Below are 22,548 nucleotides of genomic sequence, written 5' to 3'. Positions count from 1 at the left end.
TGTCCTCTAAAAAGAAAAGTTTTTTAATTCACAAATTTTTTCATGTAGATAATTCCTTTATAAAGAAAAATAATTGTGTGATCCTATGATCTTTGTATTTGTTGAGGATTTAACCAGAGAAGCAGAACTATTGGTAGACATGTATAATAAGAGACATTTTACAAGGAATTTGCTGTGTCATTGTGGGAGTTGGCTAACCAAGTCTGAAATCCATGAGTCCTTCATATAATAAGAAATCATTTCCATGACTTTATAATAACAAATAACCTAAAAATGAACTCCTAATACTAGTTTTGTGTGCTTCTAGCAGTCACCTGACAGAAGGAGGCAAAGGAGTTGACTCATTTCCTGGATCACTGTAGATATTGTAAAAGCTCTCTTTAATCTCCCTTTACGAAACAAAACAATACAGTAAAGCCACCATTACTAGTAGAGGCAAGCCATGAAATGGGTGGAGGTGCTTGCAAAATGGGGATTGGACAGAACCTGCATCCAGAATATATAAAGAACTCCATAAATTAATTATTTAAAAGATAAACCAACAGAAAAGTGGGCAAAAGATTCGATTGGGTACTTCTCAAAATGGGATGTAAGTATGATTAATAAATACATGGAAATGTGTTTAACTTCATAAGACCAGGGAAATGCCGACAAGGAAGTGCCACTATACACCTCCCTGAATGGCTGAAGCTGGGAGAAATCGCAAGTGTTGGCCTGTCGGTATGGTGGCCTGCTAATGGGAGTCTGCTGAGATCCAGCATAATGTCCAGTCAGTCAGTCATATCCAACTGTTCGCTACCCCATGGACTGTGCACGCCAGTCTTCCCTTCCCTTCACTGACTCCCAGAGTTTGCTCAAACTCATGTCCATTGAGTCGATGATGCCATCCAACCATCTCATCCACTGTTGTCCCCTTCTCCTCCTGCCCTCAGTCTTTCCCAACATCAGGGTCTTTTCCAGTGAGTCAGCTGTTTGCATCAGGTAGCCAAAGTACTGGTGCTTCAGCTTCAGCTTCAGCCTCAGTACTTCCAATGACTGTTCAGGGTTGATTTCCTTTAGGATTGATTGGTTTGATCTTCCTGGTGTCCAAAGGATTCAAAGGCTGTTCTCCCAGGGGCTCCCCTGGTAGCTCAGGTGGTAAAGAATCTGCCTGCAATGCAGAAGACCCTGGTTCGAATTCTGGATCAGGAAGATACCCTGGAGAAGGGATAGGCAACCCACTCTAGTATTCTGGCCTGGAGAATTCCACGGACAGAGGAGCCTGGTAGGCTACAGTCCGTGGGGTTGCGAAGAGTCGAACATGACTGAGCGACCTTCACTTTCACTTTCTCTAGGACTACAATTCAGAAGCATCAGTTCTTCAGCACTCAGCCTTCTTTATGGTCCAACTCACATCTGTACATGCCTACTGGAAAAACCATAGCTTTGACTGTATGGACCTTTGTCAGCAACGTGATGTCTCTGCTCCTTAATGTGCTGTCTAGGTTTGTCATAGCTTTTCTTCCAGGGAGCAAGCACCTTTTAATTTTGTGGCTGCAGTCACTGTCCGCAGTGATTTTGGAGCCCAAGAAAGTAGAGTCTATCACTGTTGCCATTTTTTCCCCATCTATTTGCCATGAAGTGATGGGACCACACGCTATGATATTAGTTTTTTGAAAGTTGAGTTTTAAGTCAACATAACGGCCCTTCCCAACAATCCCACCAGAGGTGTACCCAGCAGAAACATGTATGTAAAATCTATATGAGAATGTTCGTAGCAGCACTGCTTATAATAGCCCAAATCTGGAAACAACCCCAATGCCCATCTACCGTAGTATGCATAAAATCAGTGTATTCATACAGTGGAATGTTCTACAATGAGAGAAACACACTAAAATTAGATGCAGCAACAGAGTCTCAAACATTAAACACAATCTTTTTTTTTCTTCTTGCCATACCACATGATATATGGGATCTTAGTTCCCCAACCAAGGCTGGAACAAGTGTCCCTGGCAGTGGAAGTGCAGAGTCTTAACCACTGGACCACCAGGGAAATCCCTCGAACACAATCGACTGTATATGTCATTATGTACCATTTCATAAAAGAGTCCAAGCCAGGCAGATTTCATCTGTGGTGTGAGAAGTCAGGATGGGATTACTTACAGCAGAAGGAGTATGCGGCCCTGGGCAGAGGTGATTAGAGGGTAGCATACAAGGTCCTTCAGGGAACTAGTGATGCTCACTTCATTTGGGTTAGTATATGAGCATGTTTACTTGGAAATTCATCAGGCCATACACTTAAGATTTATACACATTTTCATATGTGTTATACTTTAGTGAAGATTGGGTTAAAATCTCTGAAGTAGCCATGTTATGGAGATCATAAATATACTACTGCATGAAAAAGAAAAAAGATTCTTGATGTTATACAAGGATGTTTATTTGGGAGAATACAATTTTCAGTGGCCACATCTTTTATGGAGTCAAATAATGTTATCTCACTTAGAAACCACTTAGAAGTGAAGGTGATGTGTGATGGCTTGTGAGCTCTCTGAATTTTGAAGATGCAAGTGGAGTCCAGATAAAAATTTATTGAAATCTTAACAGTGGAAAAATTCCAAACTGACATTTAAAAAATATTTTTAATATGTGTAATAAACTGTGACAAGTAGACGTGAATTTTTGTTTTGAAGGGTTCATAAACATTTCAAATTATCCAAACAGCTTTTTAACGTAGTCTCATCAGAAAAAATGCTGTTCTTGTATTTGACCACAATGAACATACACACTGGATGAGAGACAAAGTGGCTTTAGTTTTGATGGCCGCGGTCAACTTTACTAACAAGAAATTTGTGCATATAGCATAGTTTAAGTTGGAAAACATGAATTTTAAACATTAATGTTTAATAAATGTTGAAAGCCAGGAAGAAATAACAGTGCTTACACCCATCCATGTCAACATCTTTGTGTGTGTGTGTGTGTGTGTGTGTGTGTGTGTGTGTGTGTGTGTGTGTGTGTGTGTTTGGCTGTGCTGGGTCTTCATTGCAGCAAAAAGGCTTCTCCTTGCGGTGAGCAGTTTTCTCGAGTTGCAGCACACAGTCCTCTTGTTGCAGAGCACAGGCTTAGTTGCTCTGTGGCATCTGGGATCTTAGTTCCCCTGCTGCTGCTGCTGCTGCTGCTGCTGCGTCACTTCAGTCGTGTCCGACTCTGTGCAACCCCATAGACGGCAGCCCACCAGGCTCCCCCATCCTTGGGATTCTCCAGGCAAGAATACTGGAGTGGGTTGCCATTTCCTTCTCCAATGCATGAAAACGAAAAGTGAAAGTAAAGTCGCTCAGTCGTGCCCGACTCTTAGCAACCCCATGGACTGCAGCCCACCAGGCTCCTCCGTCCATGGGATTTTCCAGGCAAGAGTACTGGAGTGGGGTGCCATCGCCTTCTCCTACCAGGGATCAAATCCATGTCCCCTACACTGGAAGGTGGATTCTTAATCACTGGACCACCAGGGAAGTCCCATGCACTTCTCACTTTCTTTACATCCCTGAGAATTTAAGTTCTGATTCAAAAACACTTTAAAGATAGAATTATTATGATACTTTCAGAAAAAGTTAACCTGATATGTCTTCTGCTTCCATAAGGTAACATGGGCAGCTCATTTCATCTTTATAAGTCTAATTTCTCATCTGAAAATGTGTAGACAAGAGCCCCTTCACCCTCTAACTCACAGAACCGTGGAGCATAGCAAGATAAGATACCCATATGAAATCACTCTCATCCCACTCAGATATTAGTAACCACTGCACTATTGTCAGAGGACTCCTGAGTGAGGTGTCCTTTCCTTAGCGGTCACCCAGAGGAATGTCATAGAGCTTCTGCCTTTGTTTATTTTCATTTCATTCCCTATTAAAATCTATATTTGTATTTTTCTATATGCCCTATAATACACATAATGCATTGGTAAATTAATATAGGCAACTGTAAATAACAGTTCATAGGCTGAGGATGCCTATGCAAATATGAGACCCTCAGAAGTCCCCAACTGCAAACTTTAGTGCAAAAAGAATTTGTGAGGACCAACAAAGAATATCTGCTGTGCCATTAATTTGTTTTTCTAAAAATAAAATACCTCCCTCCAGGAAGACATAGTTTGTATACTTCTTCACCTCCTTCAGTAGTCCTGGGCAGTCCAGGAGAACATGTCCTTTTGGTCTTAAGAGATAATAAAAGGAATTCGATTGTGTTCCGTTTGGCCTGATTCCAGGACTCCAATCCAAGAGCACGGAGGCCTCCTCGCCTCTTTGGCCTCGGGTGTCAGTCTTCCGCCACTGGTGATACCTGATGAGTGGCAGCAGGTGCCGATGAGAAGCCAGCCCTTCCCCTTTGGGCCGATAGCAGCACGTCCTCAACCAGTGAAATCAGTGAACATTTATCTTATTGGGTTTGTTGGACAAATTCAAATATGAATAGAAAACGTGCTCTGGAGGAGGGAACTGAGTGAGAGAACTTGTTTTTTATTTTTTCATTTTTTTCAAGATCGTATTTCAGAAATCTTTCTGAAATCTAGACAGGTGTCTGTGTGTGTTTTACCCCTGCATGAAGCGTTATAATATTGAGCACAGGCTGCTCCAGTGCTGGATTCAAGATGCATTGCCTCTTTGGTGCTTGCTGCATAAGCACAATTTTTATTCTCAGAAGAGGAAAACCTAGTCCTGTTTTCGTCTAAAATCATTTCAGTAAAAACACTGCCACCTAGTGTCTTGATTAGGAGAAGCACGATAGACCATTCACTGACAGTTTCCCAGAGTAAACAGCAAGTAACTCATTTTCTTAGTTACATTCACAGAAACCTTGATGGAGTATAGAAATTTCCTGTATTGACTGTAAAATAATGTAGCCCATCTCTTGCTGCATAGTGCAGAGAGGCTGCCCGAGCTGTTGGAATGATTTTTAAATATAGATTCTAAGGTAATTCTGCTAACAGGCCAGCTTTATTCAGTTAGTCTGATCTGGCTCATTGCACAAAGTCAAGGCAGAGGGATTATGTAGGTGCTTCTCACAGGGTTGCTGTGAGATTTACAATACAAACCTTTAACAGAGTTGGTCAGGTCATAACTACTCAATTTTGGGTGCATGCTAAGTTGCTTCAGTCGTGTCTGACTCTTTGTGATCTATTGACTAGAGCCTGCCAGACTCCTCTGTCCATGGGATTCTCCAGGCAAGAATACTGGAGTGGGTTTCCATGCCCTGCTCCAGGGGATCTTCCCAAGCCAGGAATCGAACCCATGTCTCTTATGTCTCTTGCACTGGCAAGCAGGTTCTTTACCACTAGCGCCACCTGGGAAGCCCCAAGTACTCAATAAACTTCAGCTATTGTATTTAATTTTCTTTGTCACTTGGATCTGTGACTACTCTGGTTATTAAGATTTCTATAAGAGAACAAATAAATTATTGTGTTTTATTATGTCCCTTTCCCCACTGAAATTATTCTTTGTCTAATATGAGCTTGATAAAAGAGGTTTATTGGGAAGCAAACCTTCAACTACAGCAGAATGGGTTCTTTTTTCAGGAGTACCAGGGAGGAAGACATCATCTGGAGGGGGAGGGGAAAGCTCACCGAAATGAAAGGCATTGACCATCAGTCATCAAGCCTGGGTAGCACTCTGCAAAGTCAAGAAGAGGTGAGAGGACATCTTAAGCAGGACGTGTAGCCTAGGAAACAAAAACATCAGAGCCCCTGGTGGTAACGGGAGACTGGCGGGGCTGCACCAACTGATAAATTGCCAACAGGCTGGAAAGGCATGCATGGCATTGAGACCTGCGAACAAGTAACCGTGAGGCAGTGAAGGTGTTTCTAGTAGGGAAGAGACGTGCTAAGACTTGTGCTTTTTTTCATATTATGGTCATAGGAGACGGTTGCAAAGATAAGGTAGACAGGGAGATCAAATGGACCCTTGACTACTCATCTCAGAAAGAGTTGATGAGGCTGGCACTAAGGTGGTAGAAGTGAAGAGGCGGTGCTGGAGCTGAGAGATGTTTCTGAGGAAGAATCTACATTGTTAAGTGACCAACTGAAAGGGCCAGGGACGCATCAGTGATGACCCTACCGTGTCTAGCCTGGGAGACTGGGAAGGTGATGAAACCATTGAATTAGGAGATACATGAGAAGAAAAAGGAGTTTTGGGAGGTATTAATAGTAGGGAGTCCAATTTCAAATACATTAAGGTTGAAGAACCTCTAAGCAGATGACTTTCACAAGGACATTCAAGTGAAGATACTCAGAACTACATTATTCTGGATCTCAGAGGGGAAGCAGGGCCTAGAATTATGAAGATATGTAAATTTATTTATACATCACTGCTGCTGTTGGAACCACCAGATATCTTTCACATGAATGGAAGAGTGTCAACACTCCTCCTTTAAAAAAAAAAAAAAAAAAAAAGGTGGAGACTGTGAAAAAATGGAAAATGAACACTCTGAGAGAGAAAAATGGCACCAGGACAGAACTCTTGGGTTTCAAGTAGCAAGGGCTCAATATCCCAAATGCTACAAGAGAATCCACTAGAACAAGGACTCAAAAGAGGCCACTGGATCAAGCGACTGGGATGGGATCCATGACATTATTACGTGTGTTTTCAATGGAGTGGTGAGGACAAGAGGGAAAATGAATGGAAAGTGAGGGCGTTGGTTCATTTGTTCAACAAACGCTTATCAAGTGCCTACTATATTTTAGACTGTACCGGCCCCGGCCAGCAGGAAACAAAGACTCCTGTGCATGGAGCTTGCATGCCAGCATTGTTCACAGAATGCCCTTCAAAGAACATTCTCGAAGGGTCTGGAAGGACAAGAGACTGGCCGGGTTTTTTTGAGCGGAAAGGTGGAATCAAGGGAATTGTTTCCCACAGGCTGGTGAGGCTGGAGTTTGTGGCTGAATCGCGATAGACAGAGGAGAGATTGGAGAAGATGCAGGAAGGAGGAAGTAAGAGAGAGAGAGACACACACAGACAGAGACCAATCACACAGAGCCCCCCGCAGCTGTGGAGCCGGCGATTAGCCTTGGAAGCGTGAGCAGCCATGTTCACCTCCAAGACAGGAAATGATGCAACAGTTCACATCTGACGGTCTTCGTTTTCCCCGTAAATGAAGAGACAAGCCGAGAGCAGACCAAAGGAGATTTGAGACCGCAATCTGAAGAACGGAAGCAGGAAGTAGGAAGAGAGCCAAACGACACAGCGTCAACACCATTTGCCAAGCGGAGCTGTATCCAGCTAAGCAATGAATATGTGTGTGGTGCAGTGCTATTCACGTCTGCACGTTCATCCTCACCAGAGCCCCCCCCCGCCGTGCGTGTCTTCCTCAGACAGAAGATGTGTCTTCCTTCTCTGTTCCCAGCCCCCAGCTCTTGTGACTAGAGCAGATACTTATGTGGGGCTCACATTGCAAGAGATCGGATAATTTCTTTGACCTCTCAAAGAAAAGCGACAGTTGTTAGGGAGCATCTACCGGCCAAGTGCTCAATTTTATTTACTTAGGTCTCCTTGGAAGAAAAGTTATGAGTAACCTAGATAGTATATTCAGAAGCAGAGACATTACTTTGCCGACTAAGGTCCGTCTAGCCAAGGCTATGGTTTTTCCTGTGGTCATGTATGGATGTGAGAGTTGGACTGTGAAGAAGGCTGAGCCCCGAAGAATTGATGCTTTTGAACTGTGGTGTTGGAGAAGACTCTTGAGAGTCCCTTGGACTGCAAGGAGATCCAACCAGTCCATTCTGAAGGAGATCAGCCCTGGGATTTCTTTAGAAGGAATGATGCTAAAGCTGAAACTCCAGTACTTTGGCCACCTCATGCGAAGAGCTGACTCATTGGAAAAGACTCTGATGCTGGGAGGGATTGGGGGTAGGAGGAGAAGGGGACGACAGAGGATGAGATGGATGGATGGCATCACTGACTCGACGGATGCGAGTCTGAGTGAACTCCGGGATTTGGTGATGGACAGGGAGGCCTGGCGTGCTGCAGTTCATGGGGTCGCAAAGAGTCGGACATGACTGAGCAACTGAACTGAACTGAACTGAATCGCAGGGGAGAACAGGCAGCTCACCCCTACTTACGCTTTCTCCCCAATCCCTCCCCACCTTACCCTATTTGATCCTGCAGAAATAGTCAGCTGTCCTCTCTAAATCCTCAGCACTTTATTTTTCCATTAGTATTGCTGTACCAATCAACCTTCAAGTCCAGCATTTGAATCACAGAGGACAGTCATAAGATGGAGTTCCTTCAGTCTCATCACCTCTCTGAGTCAGAAAAGGCCTCTTTGCCCTCCGTCTGAGGACGTTCGTCTTGTCTCCTCAATGACCTTGTGCTCAGTGCAATGATCCTCAGCTCCAGACCTGCCTGACAGACCAGTGTCCTCCATCCACTAATACGTGTACCTCTTAACACAAAGACTTTTTGGTTGAACACAGCTGTCCTGGATATATATTGACACAGATTTCAAGTACCACTTGCTAGAGGGTTCTGCTTAGCTATTCAGATGATTCTCCTCAACTGCCTTTACCGAGTGATACTCATATAACTTGACTGGCTTTCCTTTTATTTATATTTGTGGAACACATACAAATCAATGTGTGGTCCTTTTATTTTCAATCCGTGTCCTTATATTTCATGGTGTCTGTAAATATCATATAGTTGGATTTTTAACCTGCCTTTTAGCTATCTAGTTCCTTAGTATTTACTGTAATTGCTGATATATTTGGGTTTATTTCTACTCTGTTATTTGGAGCCACTCTGCGTGTTCTGCTTCTTTTGCGTCTTTTTACCAATCCACTTCCTTTCTGTGACTTTCAGAAGGGATTTTTAACTTCATAGCTTCTTCTTTACTGATTTAAAAGCAATAAACTCTTACATTAATATGTCCAAATTTACATTTAACACAATTAAAAATAAATCAACATCTCTACCCTCCACCAAAGAAGTACAAGGAATTAAAGTATTTGAACTTCCATAATGCCTTCCTGTCTTTTGTAATAAGCAGCTGGTACTTTCTTTCCACTGTCCTTTATTTAGCAACCTCCTACTCCAAATTAGACACCAGTGGTCCTATGGCCAGTGCTTATTCCAATATGCTTACATAGTTTTATATTTATTTCTCAACCATACTTTTTTGAATTTTAGACCTTTCTTCTCCCTGAAATAATTAATTCAATGAAGGTGAGTTGATGGTCATTCATTTTTTGTCTCGAGTTATGAATATTTATTTTCTCTTTGCACTTCGAAGAGGTTACTCACTGTCTGTTGGCTTCTGATTGTACTATCAAGAAGTCTATATTGTCAATGCAATTGGATTTTTCTTCTTTTTTGTAGGTAAGCTGTCTTCCCTTTTAGGATTGTCTTTGTCTTTACTTATCCTGCTTGAAATGCACTATGCTTTCTCCATCTGAGCATTCGAATGCTTTATCAATTCTGGAAAGTTCTCAATCACCATCTTTATATATTGCCTCTCTTATATCTATTCTCTTCTGAATACTGAGGATAAATGATAAAAATAAAAATAAAAAATCAAATAGCCTCCTGACAGTTCAGATCAAGACCCGCCACCAAGTAAGTTGCAGAAGAAGCTTTCAGGCTTCAAGTTTCAGAGCTAACTTTGTCACTTTGAATGGTAAACCCATGCATGGTTGGGTATAATCCCGAGAAATTAGGGTCTTGGTGGTGGAAATCTTCCTTCAGTAAGGAACTGCTTTTTTTTATCTCCCTGGTATCCTGGAGTGTGACAAATCTGAAAAACTTTAAGTAAACATGCTTCATCTTCGGGTTTCCCAGACTGTATCTGTGGTAAAAATTCAAATCTTAAACCTATGGAAGATGAGAGCTGTAATGACAAAGTCACAGGAGATAATATTTCCCCATCTATTCTCAGTCAATAATGGCTAGTTTCCTTTGGAGATGAACAGATATTTTTTTTTTCCCCTATCCTTGCAATGATGAGGCAGCTTTATACAGATCCTAGCTTTGTGCAGAGATTTCACATCTGACTCAGGAGTTACCCTTGAATGGGTCCATGTACTTACTTCCATCACAGAAGACCTATTAATAATATCTTTTCTTGGTCATCATCAAGATGGACAAAAGATCCCAGTACAGCCGTGGCTCCACCTTTGTCTTATCACTCTGAGCTCCAGCTCTCTATGGATTTCCTTATTTTCTTATAATAATCACAGCACTTCAATGTGTATTATTTATTTTTTAAGCATTTCTAGGCATGTTGTTGGAGGAGGTGTTTCTGGGCTATGCATACTGCAGCTCCCTCCAGCGAGCTTGACTGGGATAATTCTGAAGTGTGAGCTGTTCTATTGTCTGTCTGCCCTCTGTCACTTCAGTTGCGTCCGACTCTTGGCCACCCTGTGTACTGTACCTGCCAGGGCTCCTCTGTCCATAGTATTCTCCAGACAAGAGTATTAGAGAATGTTGCCATGTCCTCCTCCAGGGGATCTTCTCAGGGATTGAACCCGAGTCACTTACATCTCCTGCATTTGCAGGCAGGTCAGTGGCAGCCCACTGCAGTACTCTTGCCTGGAAAATCCCATGGATGGAGTAGCCTGGTAGGCTGCAGCCCATGGGGTCGCTAGGAGTCAGACACGACTAAGCGACTTCACCTTCACTTTTCACTTTCATGCATTGGAGAAGGAAATGGCAACCCACTCCAGTGTTCTTGCCTGGAGAATCCCAGAGACGGGGGAGCCTAGTGGGCTGCAGTCCATGGGGTCGCAAAGAGTCGGACAGGACTGAGCGACTTCATTTTCACTTTCACTCACTTCTTTATCACTAGCGCCACCAGGGAAGGCCGGAGGTGTTCCATACCATTTCTCAAAGCTTCCTCCAGGATTGAGAGGAATTCAGCAGCTCAATGCGGAGCTGCTTTAAGGACGCACCCCCTAGTGGCCACTTTCTAGAAGGCATCCCTAGTGATCACCGCTTTCTCTTTTTTAAATTTATTTTTAATTGGAAGATAATTGCTTTATAATGTTGTGTTGGTTTCTGCTGTACAGCAACGTGAATCAGTTATAAGTACACATATATCCTCTCCCTCTTGCACTTCCCTCCCCTCCCCATCCCCCTGTACTTCCCCATTTTCTTGCAGGCTCCCTTTCACCAAAGACCGAAGTGTCCTTACCCTATTTCCAAGTATGTCTGCTTCTTTGAGGCTTCCCTGGTAGCTCAGATGGTAAAGCGTCTGCCTACAATGCGGGAGACCTGGGTTCTATCCCTGGGTCGGGAAGATCCCCTGGAGAAGGAAATGGCAACCCACTCCAGTATTCATGCCTGGAAAATCCCATGGACCGAGGAGTCTGGTGGGCTACATACAGTCCATGGGGTTGCAGAGTCGGACACGACTTCACGACTTCACTTCACTGCTGCTTCTTTGGGGATTCCCTGGTAGTTCAGCTGGTAAAGAATCTGCCTGCAATGCAGGAGACCCAGGATCGATCCCTAGGTCAGGAAGATCCCCTGTAGAAGAGAATGGCAACCCACTTTAGTATTCTTGCCTGGAGAATTATATGGGCAGACCACGGGGTCACAAAGAGTCAGACACAACTGAGCAACTTTCACTTTCTGCTTCTTTTAGGTATTGCCTGCCTAATACCACGTGCTTCTAGGAACTAGACATGCTTCTAGGTGCTTCTAGAGGAAGCCTCTAAAATATTCTGTTATGCCTGTTAGAGACCATAGTTTCTTTCAGGAAACAATTCTATCCTGGAAAACAAATATACTCTACCATTAACAAGGGCCGGGGGCGGAGGGAACCAGTATATAAGGTGGTACTCTGTAAAAATGCATAGGAATATCTCAAGGAAAATATTTTGAAAGTTTAACAGTTTCCTTAAGCTGGGATTACTGGTGACCTTCCCCAACCTCTTTATACTTTCCGAAGTTTCTATGATGAACGTGTATAACTTTGATAAACAGAGAGAAGAATCCCCAAATTTTAAAAAGTCGTAGCAATATTTTATTAAATTGGGATAAAAAATGGCAAGGAAAATGGAGATTTGTTCCTAGACCTCATGTCAAAGTGAAGTATGTGTCCTCTCACTGTGCTTATCTTATAAATCTTTTTTTCCTATTTTTTTTGTTCTGACCTTAATCTGTTTTAGCTAGCTTTTGCACTGGTCCCAACAGGCTCAGCTTACCAGGTTTTATTTTATAAATATACTTTCTTTTGTATCTCCAAACATCTTAGGTATTGTCAAGAACTTTTTTTTTCTTTTAACTCTAGAAACTTCACGTGGGTTAGCTCTGCTGGGAAGTTCTTCTTCTGTACCGTGAAAAGGACATAGGCCTGAGATGGCTGAATTTGACTTTGCCCTGCTCTCTCACCTGCTGTGACCTTGAATGAGTTATTTGAATACTCTGAGTCTCAGCTTCTCCTAGTTAATTTGCACTCAAATGATTCCATGCAGTCACTGCCTCTTGAAAACATTCATGGGAGGTTTGCCAACTCAAGCTTCAGAAATACAGAACTCTTTACTACTGGATTAAGAATGCAAACAGCAGGGCATTTTGGGTTACTTCTCCCTGCAGGTCAGTTTTATACTCTAGGTGTTTCCCAGGTTTTGTGTCTACTGTCTTCAGTCACTAGGAAAGAGTCTGAGTCCTAGAGGAGACTTATTAGTCAATTGTGAGTAACGGGGCTGCTCCTGAACCAGGTGGGCAGCATCAGGTAAGAACCACCAAGGGAATGCCTGGGCAGTACAGTGGTTAGGGCTCTGCACTCCCGTTGCTGGGGCATGTGTTTGATCTTGGTCGCAAACTAAGATCCTGCATGTCACTTCACTTCAGTCGCTCAGTTGTGTCCGACTCTTTGTGACCCCATGAACTGCAGCACGCTGTCCATCACCAACTCCCGGAGTTCACTCAGACTCACGTCCATCGAGTCCATGATGCCATCCAGCCATCTCATCCTCTGTCGTCCCCTTCTCCTCCTGCCCCCAATCCCTCCCAGCATCAGGGTCTTTTCCAATGAGTCAACACTTCGCATGAGGTGGCCAAAGTACTGGAGTTTCAGCTTTAGCATCATTCCTTCCAAAGAAATCCCAGGGCTTATCTCCTTCAGAATGAACTGGATGGATCTCCTTGCAGTCCAAGGGACTCTCAAGAGTCTTCTCCAACACCACAGTTCAAAAGCATCAATTCTTCGGCACTCAGCCTTCTTCACAGTCCAACTCTCACATCCATACATGACCGCAGGAAAAACCATAGCCTTGACTAGATGGACCTTTGTTGGCAAAGTAATGTCTCTGCTTTTGAATATACTATCTAGATTGGTCATAACTTTTCTTCCAAGGAGTAAGCGTCTTTTAATTTCATGGCTGCAGTCACCATCTGCAGTGATTTTGGAGCCCAGAAAAATAAAGTCTGACACTATTTCCACTGTTTCCCCATCTATTTCCCATCAAGTGATGGGACCAGATGCCAGGATCTGTCTTCTGAATGTTGAGCTTTAAGCCAACTTTTTGACTCTCCTCTTTCACTTCCATCAAGAGGCTTTTTAGTTCCTCTTCACTTTCTGCCATAAGGGTGGTGTCATCTGTATATCTGAGGTTATTGATATTTCTCCCAGCAATCTTGATTCCAGCTTGTGTTTCTTCCAGCCCAGCGTTTCTCATGATATACTCTGCATATAAGTTAAATAAGCAGGGTATGTCACTTGGGAGTAGCCCCCCCCCCCCAAAAAAAAAACAAACACAGAAAACCTCATGGTATACAAGGTAAGGTTAGCTCCTAGAAGCATGTGGTATTAGGGGACAACCCTATGCGTGTCTGGGCTTCCCTCATAGCTCAGTTGGTAAAGAATCTGCCTGCAATGCAGGAGACCCCGGTTCAATTCCTGGGTTGTAAAGATCCGCTGGGGAAGGGATAGCCTAATCACTCCATTCTTCTTGGGCTTCCCTTGTGGCTCATCTGGTAAAGAATCTACCTGCAGTGCGGGAGACCTGGGTTCAATCCCTGGGTTGGGAAGATCCCTGGAGAAGGCTACCCACTCCAGCATTCTGGCCTGGAGAATTCCATGGACCATAGATCCCGTGGGGTCGCAGAGTCGGACACAACTGAGTGACTTTCATTGCACCACGGGTGTCTACTGCAAGTCCCTTCCTGATTGCCTCTTGGTAAGAGATTTTGAGATAATATATGTAAAATTCATTGATTCTTCTGACTGACATCTCTCCAATGCCTACTGCACGATAAGCACTGTACTGGGCAATGGAGAACCAGCAGAGAACCAAATAGACAAGCAGTCATGTTTTAATGGAGCTTATAGTTCAGAACCTTTATAGTTCAGGACCTTTACCAACAAAGGTCTGTCTAGCCAAAGCTATGGTTTTTCCAGTGTTCATGTATGGATGTGAGAATGGACTATAAAGAAAGCTGAGTGCCGAAGAATTCATGCTTTCGAACTGTGGTGTTGAAGAAGACTCTTGAGAGTCTGTTGGACTGCAAGGAGATCCAACCAGTCCATCCTAAAGGAGATCAGTACTGAATATTCCTTGAAAGGACTGATGCTGAAGCTGAACCTCCAATACTTTGGCCACCTGATGTGGAAAAGCCCCTGATGCTGGGCAAGATTGAAGGCGGGAGGAGACGGGGAAGACAGAGGATGAGATGGCTGGATGGCATCACCGACTCAATAGACATCAGTTTGAGTAAACTCTGGGAGTTGGTGACGGACAGGGAGGCCTGGCGTGCTGACCATGGGGTCGCAAAGAGTTGGACATGACTGAGCAACTGAACTGAAAGTTCAGAAAAAACACTGGACTCACAGGAACCACTCCATAAATTCTGGCCATTTAGGTGGCCCATTAGCATGTGAGTGTGGGAAGTACAGAGAGCTCTTTAGAGGGGAATCCTGCCTTACCCACAGCCAACGGGACCTGATCTCTGCTAGCTGACCTCCAGTGGAAGACAGAAGATTAGATAACCAGTCCCACTGGTGTCATTGCTGCCCTAATCTCACCCCAGAAGAAACCAGAAGTGCTCAGATACAGCAGGTGACTAGAATTCAGTCTCTGGGACAGTCCCCAGCTGCGGTCAGTGCCGTGTGGCTGAACTGCATGGGTAACCCTAATGCAAACATGCCCTGCCAGGCTCCCCCCAGTGCTCTCGCTTCCATCCTTCCCCTTGTCCTTCACACATTCCCAGTCGTTCCAGTCAACTTACAATGCAAAGCACCTGCAAAGCACTGGACTCCTGTAATGTGCAGGGGACCAAGACGGCTAAGCTTTGGCTACAGTCGCAGCACTTCCAGTCAAGAGCCTCACAGGCCGGGCATAGCTCTTCCTGACTAGGTAGATACAGTCCCAGTCATCCCTGCTCAGGCTGGGGTCTTGGCTCTTGTGTGTGGGTTGGGGCAAGAAAGCAGAAATGATCTGTCCCTGTTTTCCCTTGAATCCCTCAAAACAGCTGCTCTTCTCCCAGAGGCAGGCTGAACGTGTGGGGGAAATGGTAACACCGACCTGGACTCATGGGAGGTGTAATCAGGAAGCCACTGCACTCCCTGAGGGTCGGATTCCTCAGTAGACAGTTGGGAGGACCAGACCCCAGGATTTCACAGCAAGCACCACAGAACCTTCAGATTTCTTCAAGGACGCTTCTGGGGCCACTAGCCAAGGGGCAAGTAGAGAGGGCTGATGTACACATGGACTCCATCTGCCCTCCCTCACCAACCCCTCCCAATCATAGCAACTCCGCTTTTGAGTGCTGTACGTTCTGTGGGTTCCGGGGGAGATCTTAGTTTGAGTAAAAACTGTCCTATCCTATATATGCATATTATATTTCACAATACATAACATAAAATCATATAAATACACTAGATGATTGCTACAATCTGTTTCATCAGTGACACTCTACGTATGACTTTTTTTTTTCTGTATCTGATGGGTAAGTCAATCAGAAGATGGTCTGTACAGATTCAAAGTTTTAATGGCTGTTAAATCATAAAAGGAAGGATATTTGCACTGCGCATATTCTGTCTACTTAGGGCACTGTCAGCCGGCCATGCACATCTTATTGCACATATAAGCAATGGACAAAGATCTTGAAGACATCTCAGCCACACAAAGGATTCCATTTTGAAGAAAAAAAAAGCATTTTACAAAATATTGAAGTCATTCATATTATACAGCCAACTGCAAGAAAATACTGAAAATTAGTATCAAAAGAAATATTTTAATTCTGAAAAAAAAAACCTTTCAAAACAAGGATTACAGAGTTTCATATTGCCATATATACATGTTAAAAAAAATATTTCAGGACCCTGCATTCTCAATGCCCATCAAGGTGCAGTCATCTGAATTCCTATTTCTATCATCAACCTTTGACGGTGGCTAACACTGAATACGCTCTTTGTTCCAAGTGTTTTCTTTTTTTTTTTTTACATCATTATGCTATTTGACAAAACAGGTATTTGTGCAGTACAGGAAAACATTAAAATATATTTTCAATTAGGTTAAAGTGCACAGTACATTTGATAGGAAGTAACCACTAGCTGCCAATCCAAACGACTGTTTTCAGCGTCCCCTTCCCGCTTGCCCAGATGGGAGGGCAGCCCTGGCACTGGCTGATGTAAGTCTGTGTTCAACGCATACTGTCCTCCTGGTCTCTTTGTGTTCACATCTGTCTTACAACTTGTGGCTGCTGCTGCTCTAAAAACTCAACAATGGCTTTTGACAGAGGCAAAGATGCAGTCAGCATTCACAAGACTTGGAAAGACAAATTCCTGGGAAATCTGTACCTGCAGGGTGAGTGCACACGCTTGTAACTGCCTAAAATAGGCTGTGTGTCTGTGAAGTCTTACGTGACTCCCTCAGACCAACACGGATCCCTCTCCTTCGCTGGGTTTTCTCAAGTCATTGTTTTGTTTGAACCTGCTCCCTCCTGGGCCCTTCAGGCTCACAAATACTACTTACTTCACCTTCTCCTGTGCCCACCTTGGTGCCGCATCCATCTGCCCCACCAATTCACTGACTCACTTCTGTGGTTTCACACCAGACATCACGAGTCTTACAGTGTTTTATGGGCTACTTTAAAAGCCACCAGCTAAGCTGCAATAAAATAAGCACGTCTACATCTCAGAATTGTTGCCTCTTTTAAAACGGGCAGCTGTAGAAAGTGCTGGTTTCCTGACCTAGGTCCTCTGTATCTCAAGTTATTTCTTGATCACTTTTCAAAGAAGCTGCCCTTAAAAAACTTTTTGGTTACAGAATCATCTTTTTCTCCTCTCCACTCTCCTACACCACTTGCTTATTACCTACCTTTGGTGCTAGACTTTTCCCCAGGTTACAGTGCAAAATTACACAACAAGACACAGGGCCAACACTCGTTACTTCTTTGTGTTAAAACGTGAATGTTTTGTGCATAGCAAAATAAGTATGAACCCAAAAAAAGAACTGTTCACATTTTTATATTCAAGTTTAATATGTCTTTTTTCCATCACAGCTATTTACAAATAACTTCGGGGTGCTCTCTTGATTTCAGTCAGTTCATTATATCAAGGGACAACAGGGCTGCTGGAATGTAGGAAGCTGGATGGAATGCAGAAATATAAATAAGACCAATGTTCCATAAACCAAAGTGTAAATAATGGCTCCCCAGAAAACAGTTCTTGTCACAGAAGCACCTGCTTTTTTTGCTTAAATTTTTTTTTGAGTCATATACATCAGAAAACATGACTATGGAGACCTGGAACTACTTGCACACCAAAGAGGATAGAAAATAACTCAATATTTATAATATTAAAATAAAGTGTTTAACCACAAAAAAGCAGTAATAAAATAGTTTCCTAGTTTACAATTTGCATCCAAAGGATGAATAACAACTCACTAATAAATAATATTTATATAAATATTTTGTATGTCGAAAATAGTTTTTTTTTTTTAAAGGCAATGGTCTCAAGAAACTTCTTGAAAAATTTGGTGGCGAAAAACCTGATTGAGTTTCATTCCCTCCACCCCCTCCCCCACGAAATACACAATGTGTTTGGTTTTAATAAAAACAAATGCATCTTGCTGCAAAACGGTTGTGCTTGGTGTCTTGGTAATGGCTGTGGATGAGCATGGAAGGGATGAAGGAGGCTGTAGAAGGCATTGATGCGCTGCTCTGTTCTTCACAACCAGCTCCCTCATGGGTTTTAGGTAATTACCTGTCTCACCTTAATGTCGGAGTCAGTTACGAAAGGTAGGAAATCTTCTCTCATGTTCTTCCGTCAATTCAACTCGAGTTGGGGAACTGACGAGCAGGGAGGGGGAGGGTGGGGGGGACAGGACAGGTGCTGAGAGCAGAGTCCAGGGTCTCTGACCAGACAAGCGGGACCCAAAGGAGGGAGTTGTTCTCATGTGAACAGAGCCTTTGTTACAGTTACGTCTAGCAATGCTTGAACAGTAATGCCCACTTTGACCAGGCCTTTCTCTTCAAGGATGTGATGGGGTAGACACAGTTTCTCCTAAAAGGAAGAACAAAGCATTGATTTTTAGATGACTGGAATCTCATGATAAAACCTCGAGACACCACTGAGAGGAGTTAAGTCGAGCTCTGTCGTCTGCCTATTCGATCACCTCAGACTGCTCTCTCCCTAGCTTTCAACCCATTACAAAGACCTTATCTGTGTTGGCAAAGAAAAGAATGATTTTTTTCCACAAGTGAGGGTTGCTCTAGAAAGACTTCCAGGCATCCTGAAATGTGCAAAAGATCTAAACATTAAAAAAAAAATCCTTGACACTAAATAACTGAGCTACATACAGTTGGAAACCACCCACCAGAAACATATTAGCTTATACTCTTACAAAGCAAAGTTGCAGACAGCCTCTCACACATTTTAAGGGAACTTGAATACTCATTTATACAGACCACACAAGGTTCTACTGACCATAAACCTTTACAAATCTTTTTTTAAACTGGCCATTAATCTTGAGTTAGTTCATTTTATTTCCCATGATCTCTGGAATGGAGGCATCCTTTCTCACAGTTTGCAAACAGCCTTATAAATAAGTAATTTTAACCACAGCCTTTAATAGCCTCCCTTTTAAGACTCTTATAAAACTGTCAAAGACACAAATGTCCTGCTACTTTCTCACGCTGTATTTTTGCTCTTGGGAAATGTCCAGCACATCCTACTCAAGGAAGATAATCAAGGCGACTCACTCCCTGTGTGTAGCACCCTGCATGCTCAACTGACGGTTTACAAAAGAGCAAAGACAAAATACTTTTATACTTCTGTCGTTTGACCCTGGGCTAATACCATACAAGGGAATCTCCTTCCAGAGACTGTCTGCCTGACGGGGAAATGACTCCACAGCAAACACTCCCTCTCATGTACCCGAAGATGGTGTGTTCTCCACAGTCCAGTAACCACTTTTTTTCCCAAACTGGAGTATCACTGCATTACAGCGTTGTGTTAATTTCTGCTGTACAACAGAGTGAATCTGCCGCATGTCTGTGTATATAGCCCCTCCCTCCCACCCTTCTAGGACATCACAGAGCACCAAGCCGAGCTCCTGGTGCTGTACGGCAGACTCGCACTCGCTATTTCACACATGGTAGTGTTTCTATGTCAACCCTCATCTCCCAGTTCATCCCACCCTTCCCTTCCACGCAGTGTCCATGTCCCTTCTCCCTGCCTACGTCTCTATTCCTGCCCTGCAATTAATAGGTCCATCTGTACCACTCGTCTGTACTTCACATATATGCGTTAATATATGCATATTATTGGTTTTTTTTTCCTTTCTCAGTGGCCACTGTTTTTAAGAAGAGTTGAAATGAAAGCTGTATTAAGCCCCAGGTGGTGGACACAGTGTTTAACTTGAAGCCAACTGGGGTCACTGGTCAGAACTGCTTCCTTTCACGTGACTTTTCCTGGAGGAACCAGATCTTCCTGTTGCCTCAATGCAGGAATCTCCATTAAGTTATCCCAAGTACAGGCATTCTGCTCTTAAAAAGATCTTTAAAAGACACATGCAAGAACCTGTTCCACAACCTCGAAATGTCTGTAGATTCTAATCTCGCAGTCTTAGCATCCCCCATCCCTCTCACTTCCCCAACTTACAGTAAACTTCAGAGTGTCTCAAACTCTGACTCTGGGCTTTAAGTAATGGCTATTTGTCAATATAAAACAGCTGATTCTTTAAAACACAATTTGAACAGTTATTTCAAGCAGCTGGTGTGTATCAAATAGGATTATGTTGTCATCATCAATGTTGTGTTTGGTGGAGAGGCAAGCTTATGCTGCTCGCCAACTTAGTAGCCAAATGTCAACTTGAGAAAGAATAGGAGGTTCTGTCCAAGTTATGAACTGGGCCCTAGGCCACAGTGGATTGCTCCTTGCACCACAGCCTGAGGCCAGTGTGCGCCCAACACCTGTTTGCCATGGCTTGTGAATCTCATTTCATTGCTAAGACTAATACCACAGGGACAGGAATGTATTTTCCTCATTCTTATGGTTTCCACAGAATCCAAGCAGGAAATTATAAATGCCTACTAATTATGGTTAAGCTCCTGGTGCAAGGAATTCCTTGGGAAAAAAAGAAATCTTCACTTTATACCAGATGCCAAGAACAATTTGAGATGAATTGAAAAGTTAAAAAAAAAAAATCCCCAAACACTCCTTCCAATCAAATATAGGTATGTATTTAATATTTTCTCTGAAAAGCAGATGGGGATGAAAATGTGATACCCAAATCACAAAAGATAAAAACAACTGATCACCTGAAAGTGTAAAGCTCCTGTGTATCTAAAAACAAATACTCAATTAAAGGATAAACAACAAACTAAAAAAATCAGCTGTATCAAATTACAAAGGGATTATATTGGCACATAAGCTCAACAAATCATTGCAAAAAAACACTAAGAAATCAATAAAGCACTGAGGAAGGAACATGAATAGAAGTTTAAAAACAAGGGATTTGCCCAAGGCATTTTGAACAAGATATTTTGCATCTTATCCTCAGTGTTCACCTATGTTTAGCAGCAAATATTCTTGAATTCTACAACTAATAGTTGGACAAAGCCTAACCTCTGTGTGCAACATGGCTTCAGCAGGGCTGTCCTGAGTCCTGCATGAGCTGTATGTCTCCATCAGTGACTGCCCAGTTCCACTGATGAGTGATGGCTCCAGTGTCTGCAGAGTTGAGTTTCCAAGATAGAAGTCATGCTTGGGAAGGGCTGGGGCTCCAGGGAAACAGGATGGGAAGATATGAGGCCCTGGCTGCCTGCTGACAGGACACTGGAATTGTCACACACCAAGTGAGCTCAAAGTCCTCCCATAGAGTTCAAGATTCTTCCTTCCACCCTTGCAGGTGGTGACAAGGAGCAAACAGAAGATACAAAAGGTACCCCTTGCATCCTTTCTGGCTTTCTCTTTTCATTTAGACTTTCTAAGAATCCCTGAGGTGCCCTCCGATTACATTATGGGGTTGGAGGTACCCAGGAAGACAAGCATCAGATCATAGAAACCTCATAAAAACAATCAGAAGTTGTAGTTATTCTATTACAGGACTAGGAGGATATCTCTGATGTGAATTACAACCTGAGGTGCTGGTTGACAGGACGAGTCTGCCAGAAATACGGAGGCGCTTCAAGGGTGGCCAGAAGGCCATTTCGGTCACACTAGTCCTATCACTGCATATCCCACAGGGAGGGAATCCCTATAGACGTTGTGATGGGAAGGAATTGCTGTGAATTTATAGCTGGATGGGAAATGATTTCACCTTAACCTGTGTAATAAACTTAAAAGAGTGAGAGGTGAACATTTACACTGGGTTTAAATGCACAAAAATCTCCTTGTTAGAGGAGATGAACGGCTTCCATTGAGAATGTAGTAGCAGACTGCTCTCCTTTGCTGTTTCTTTTCAAAGCACAGAGCAGAATCATAAAGTAGTATCCTGCATGCAAATACTCTGAAGAACTCATCCTATCCTTTGCATTGTTTGTCCAATCGTGAAACAATTATTCACTCTTATCCCTTCACCCATCCCTCTTCTGAGCCACAACAAGTAGGGCTGAAAAAGGCAGGTGAGCCATAAAGATTCACCTACAACTCTGCAAGACTTCTGGGGTACCTCCTATAGGTCTGGTCCCAATGCTATAGATTTACGTTGCTTTTTTTACTTTCCTCTTTTTGACAACTCTGAGAGGTATTGGGTTTTTCTGTAACAGCATATGGAAAAATCTGAATGAACTTTTTGGCCAATCCAATAAACAGAATATTCTGCTTTACAGAGGAGAAAATGGAGATGTAGAGAGTTTAAGTTGGCTGCAGTCACACAGTAGGTAAAGTAGGATTTGAACTCGTGTCTCATCTTACAGAAGCGGCCCCTTCCACAACATCATGTTGCTTCCCCCAAGGTCCTTGACTGAGAAATGAGTATGTTCCGTCTGTGTCCAGGAGACAGGAAACGGCCCCTGGCCCCTTGGAGTTCTCTCTAGGTAAGTCGCACCAAATTCAGCATCAGGTGGGCATGAGAGAACACTCAACACAGGAAAGGCGTTAGCTCTGCTGGTTAGCTCACTTAGTTTCCTTTGTAGTGAGCGA

The 22,548-nt window shown here is 43.2% G+C and overlaps 1 protein-coding gene across 1 annotated transcript in view; it reads right to left on the bottom strand.

The window, feature by feature from the left end:
• Positions 1-17,884: 17,884 nt before the first annotated feature.
• The window catches only part of LRCH1 (leucine rich repeats and calponin homology domain containing 1), a 215,353-nt gene continuing 210,689 nt past the window's right edge, over positions 17,885-22,548 (bottom strand). Inside the window, exon 19 of the mRNA XM_052649958.1 lies at positions 17,885-18,465. Coding sequence (XP_052505918.1) covers positions 18,355-18,465 — 111 coding nt within the window. The 3' untranslated portion in view covers positions 17,885-18,354. The remainder of the gene's footprint in view (positions 18,466-22,548) is intronic.

This window comes from Budorcas taxicolor, chromosome 12, assembly GCF_023091745.1.
Source record: "Budorcas taxicolor isolate Tak-1 chromosome 12, Takin1.1, whole genome shotgun sequence".
NCBI classification, from domain to species: domain Eukaryota; kingdom Metazoa; phylum Chordata; class Mammalia; order Artiodactyla; family Bovidae; genus Budorcas; species Budorcas taxicolor.
The sequence above is the reverse complement of the archived record's forward strand: the minus strand, read 5'-3'. Positions and strand labels throughout refer to the sequence as shown.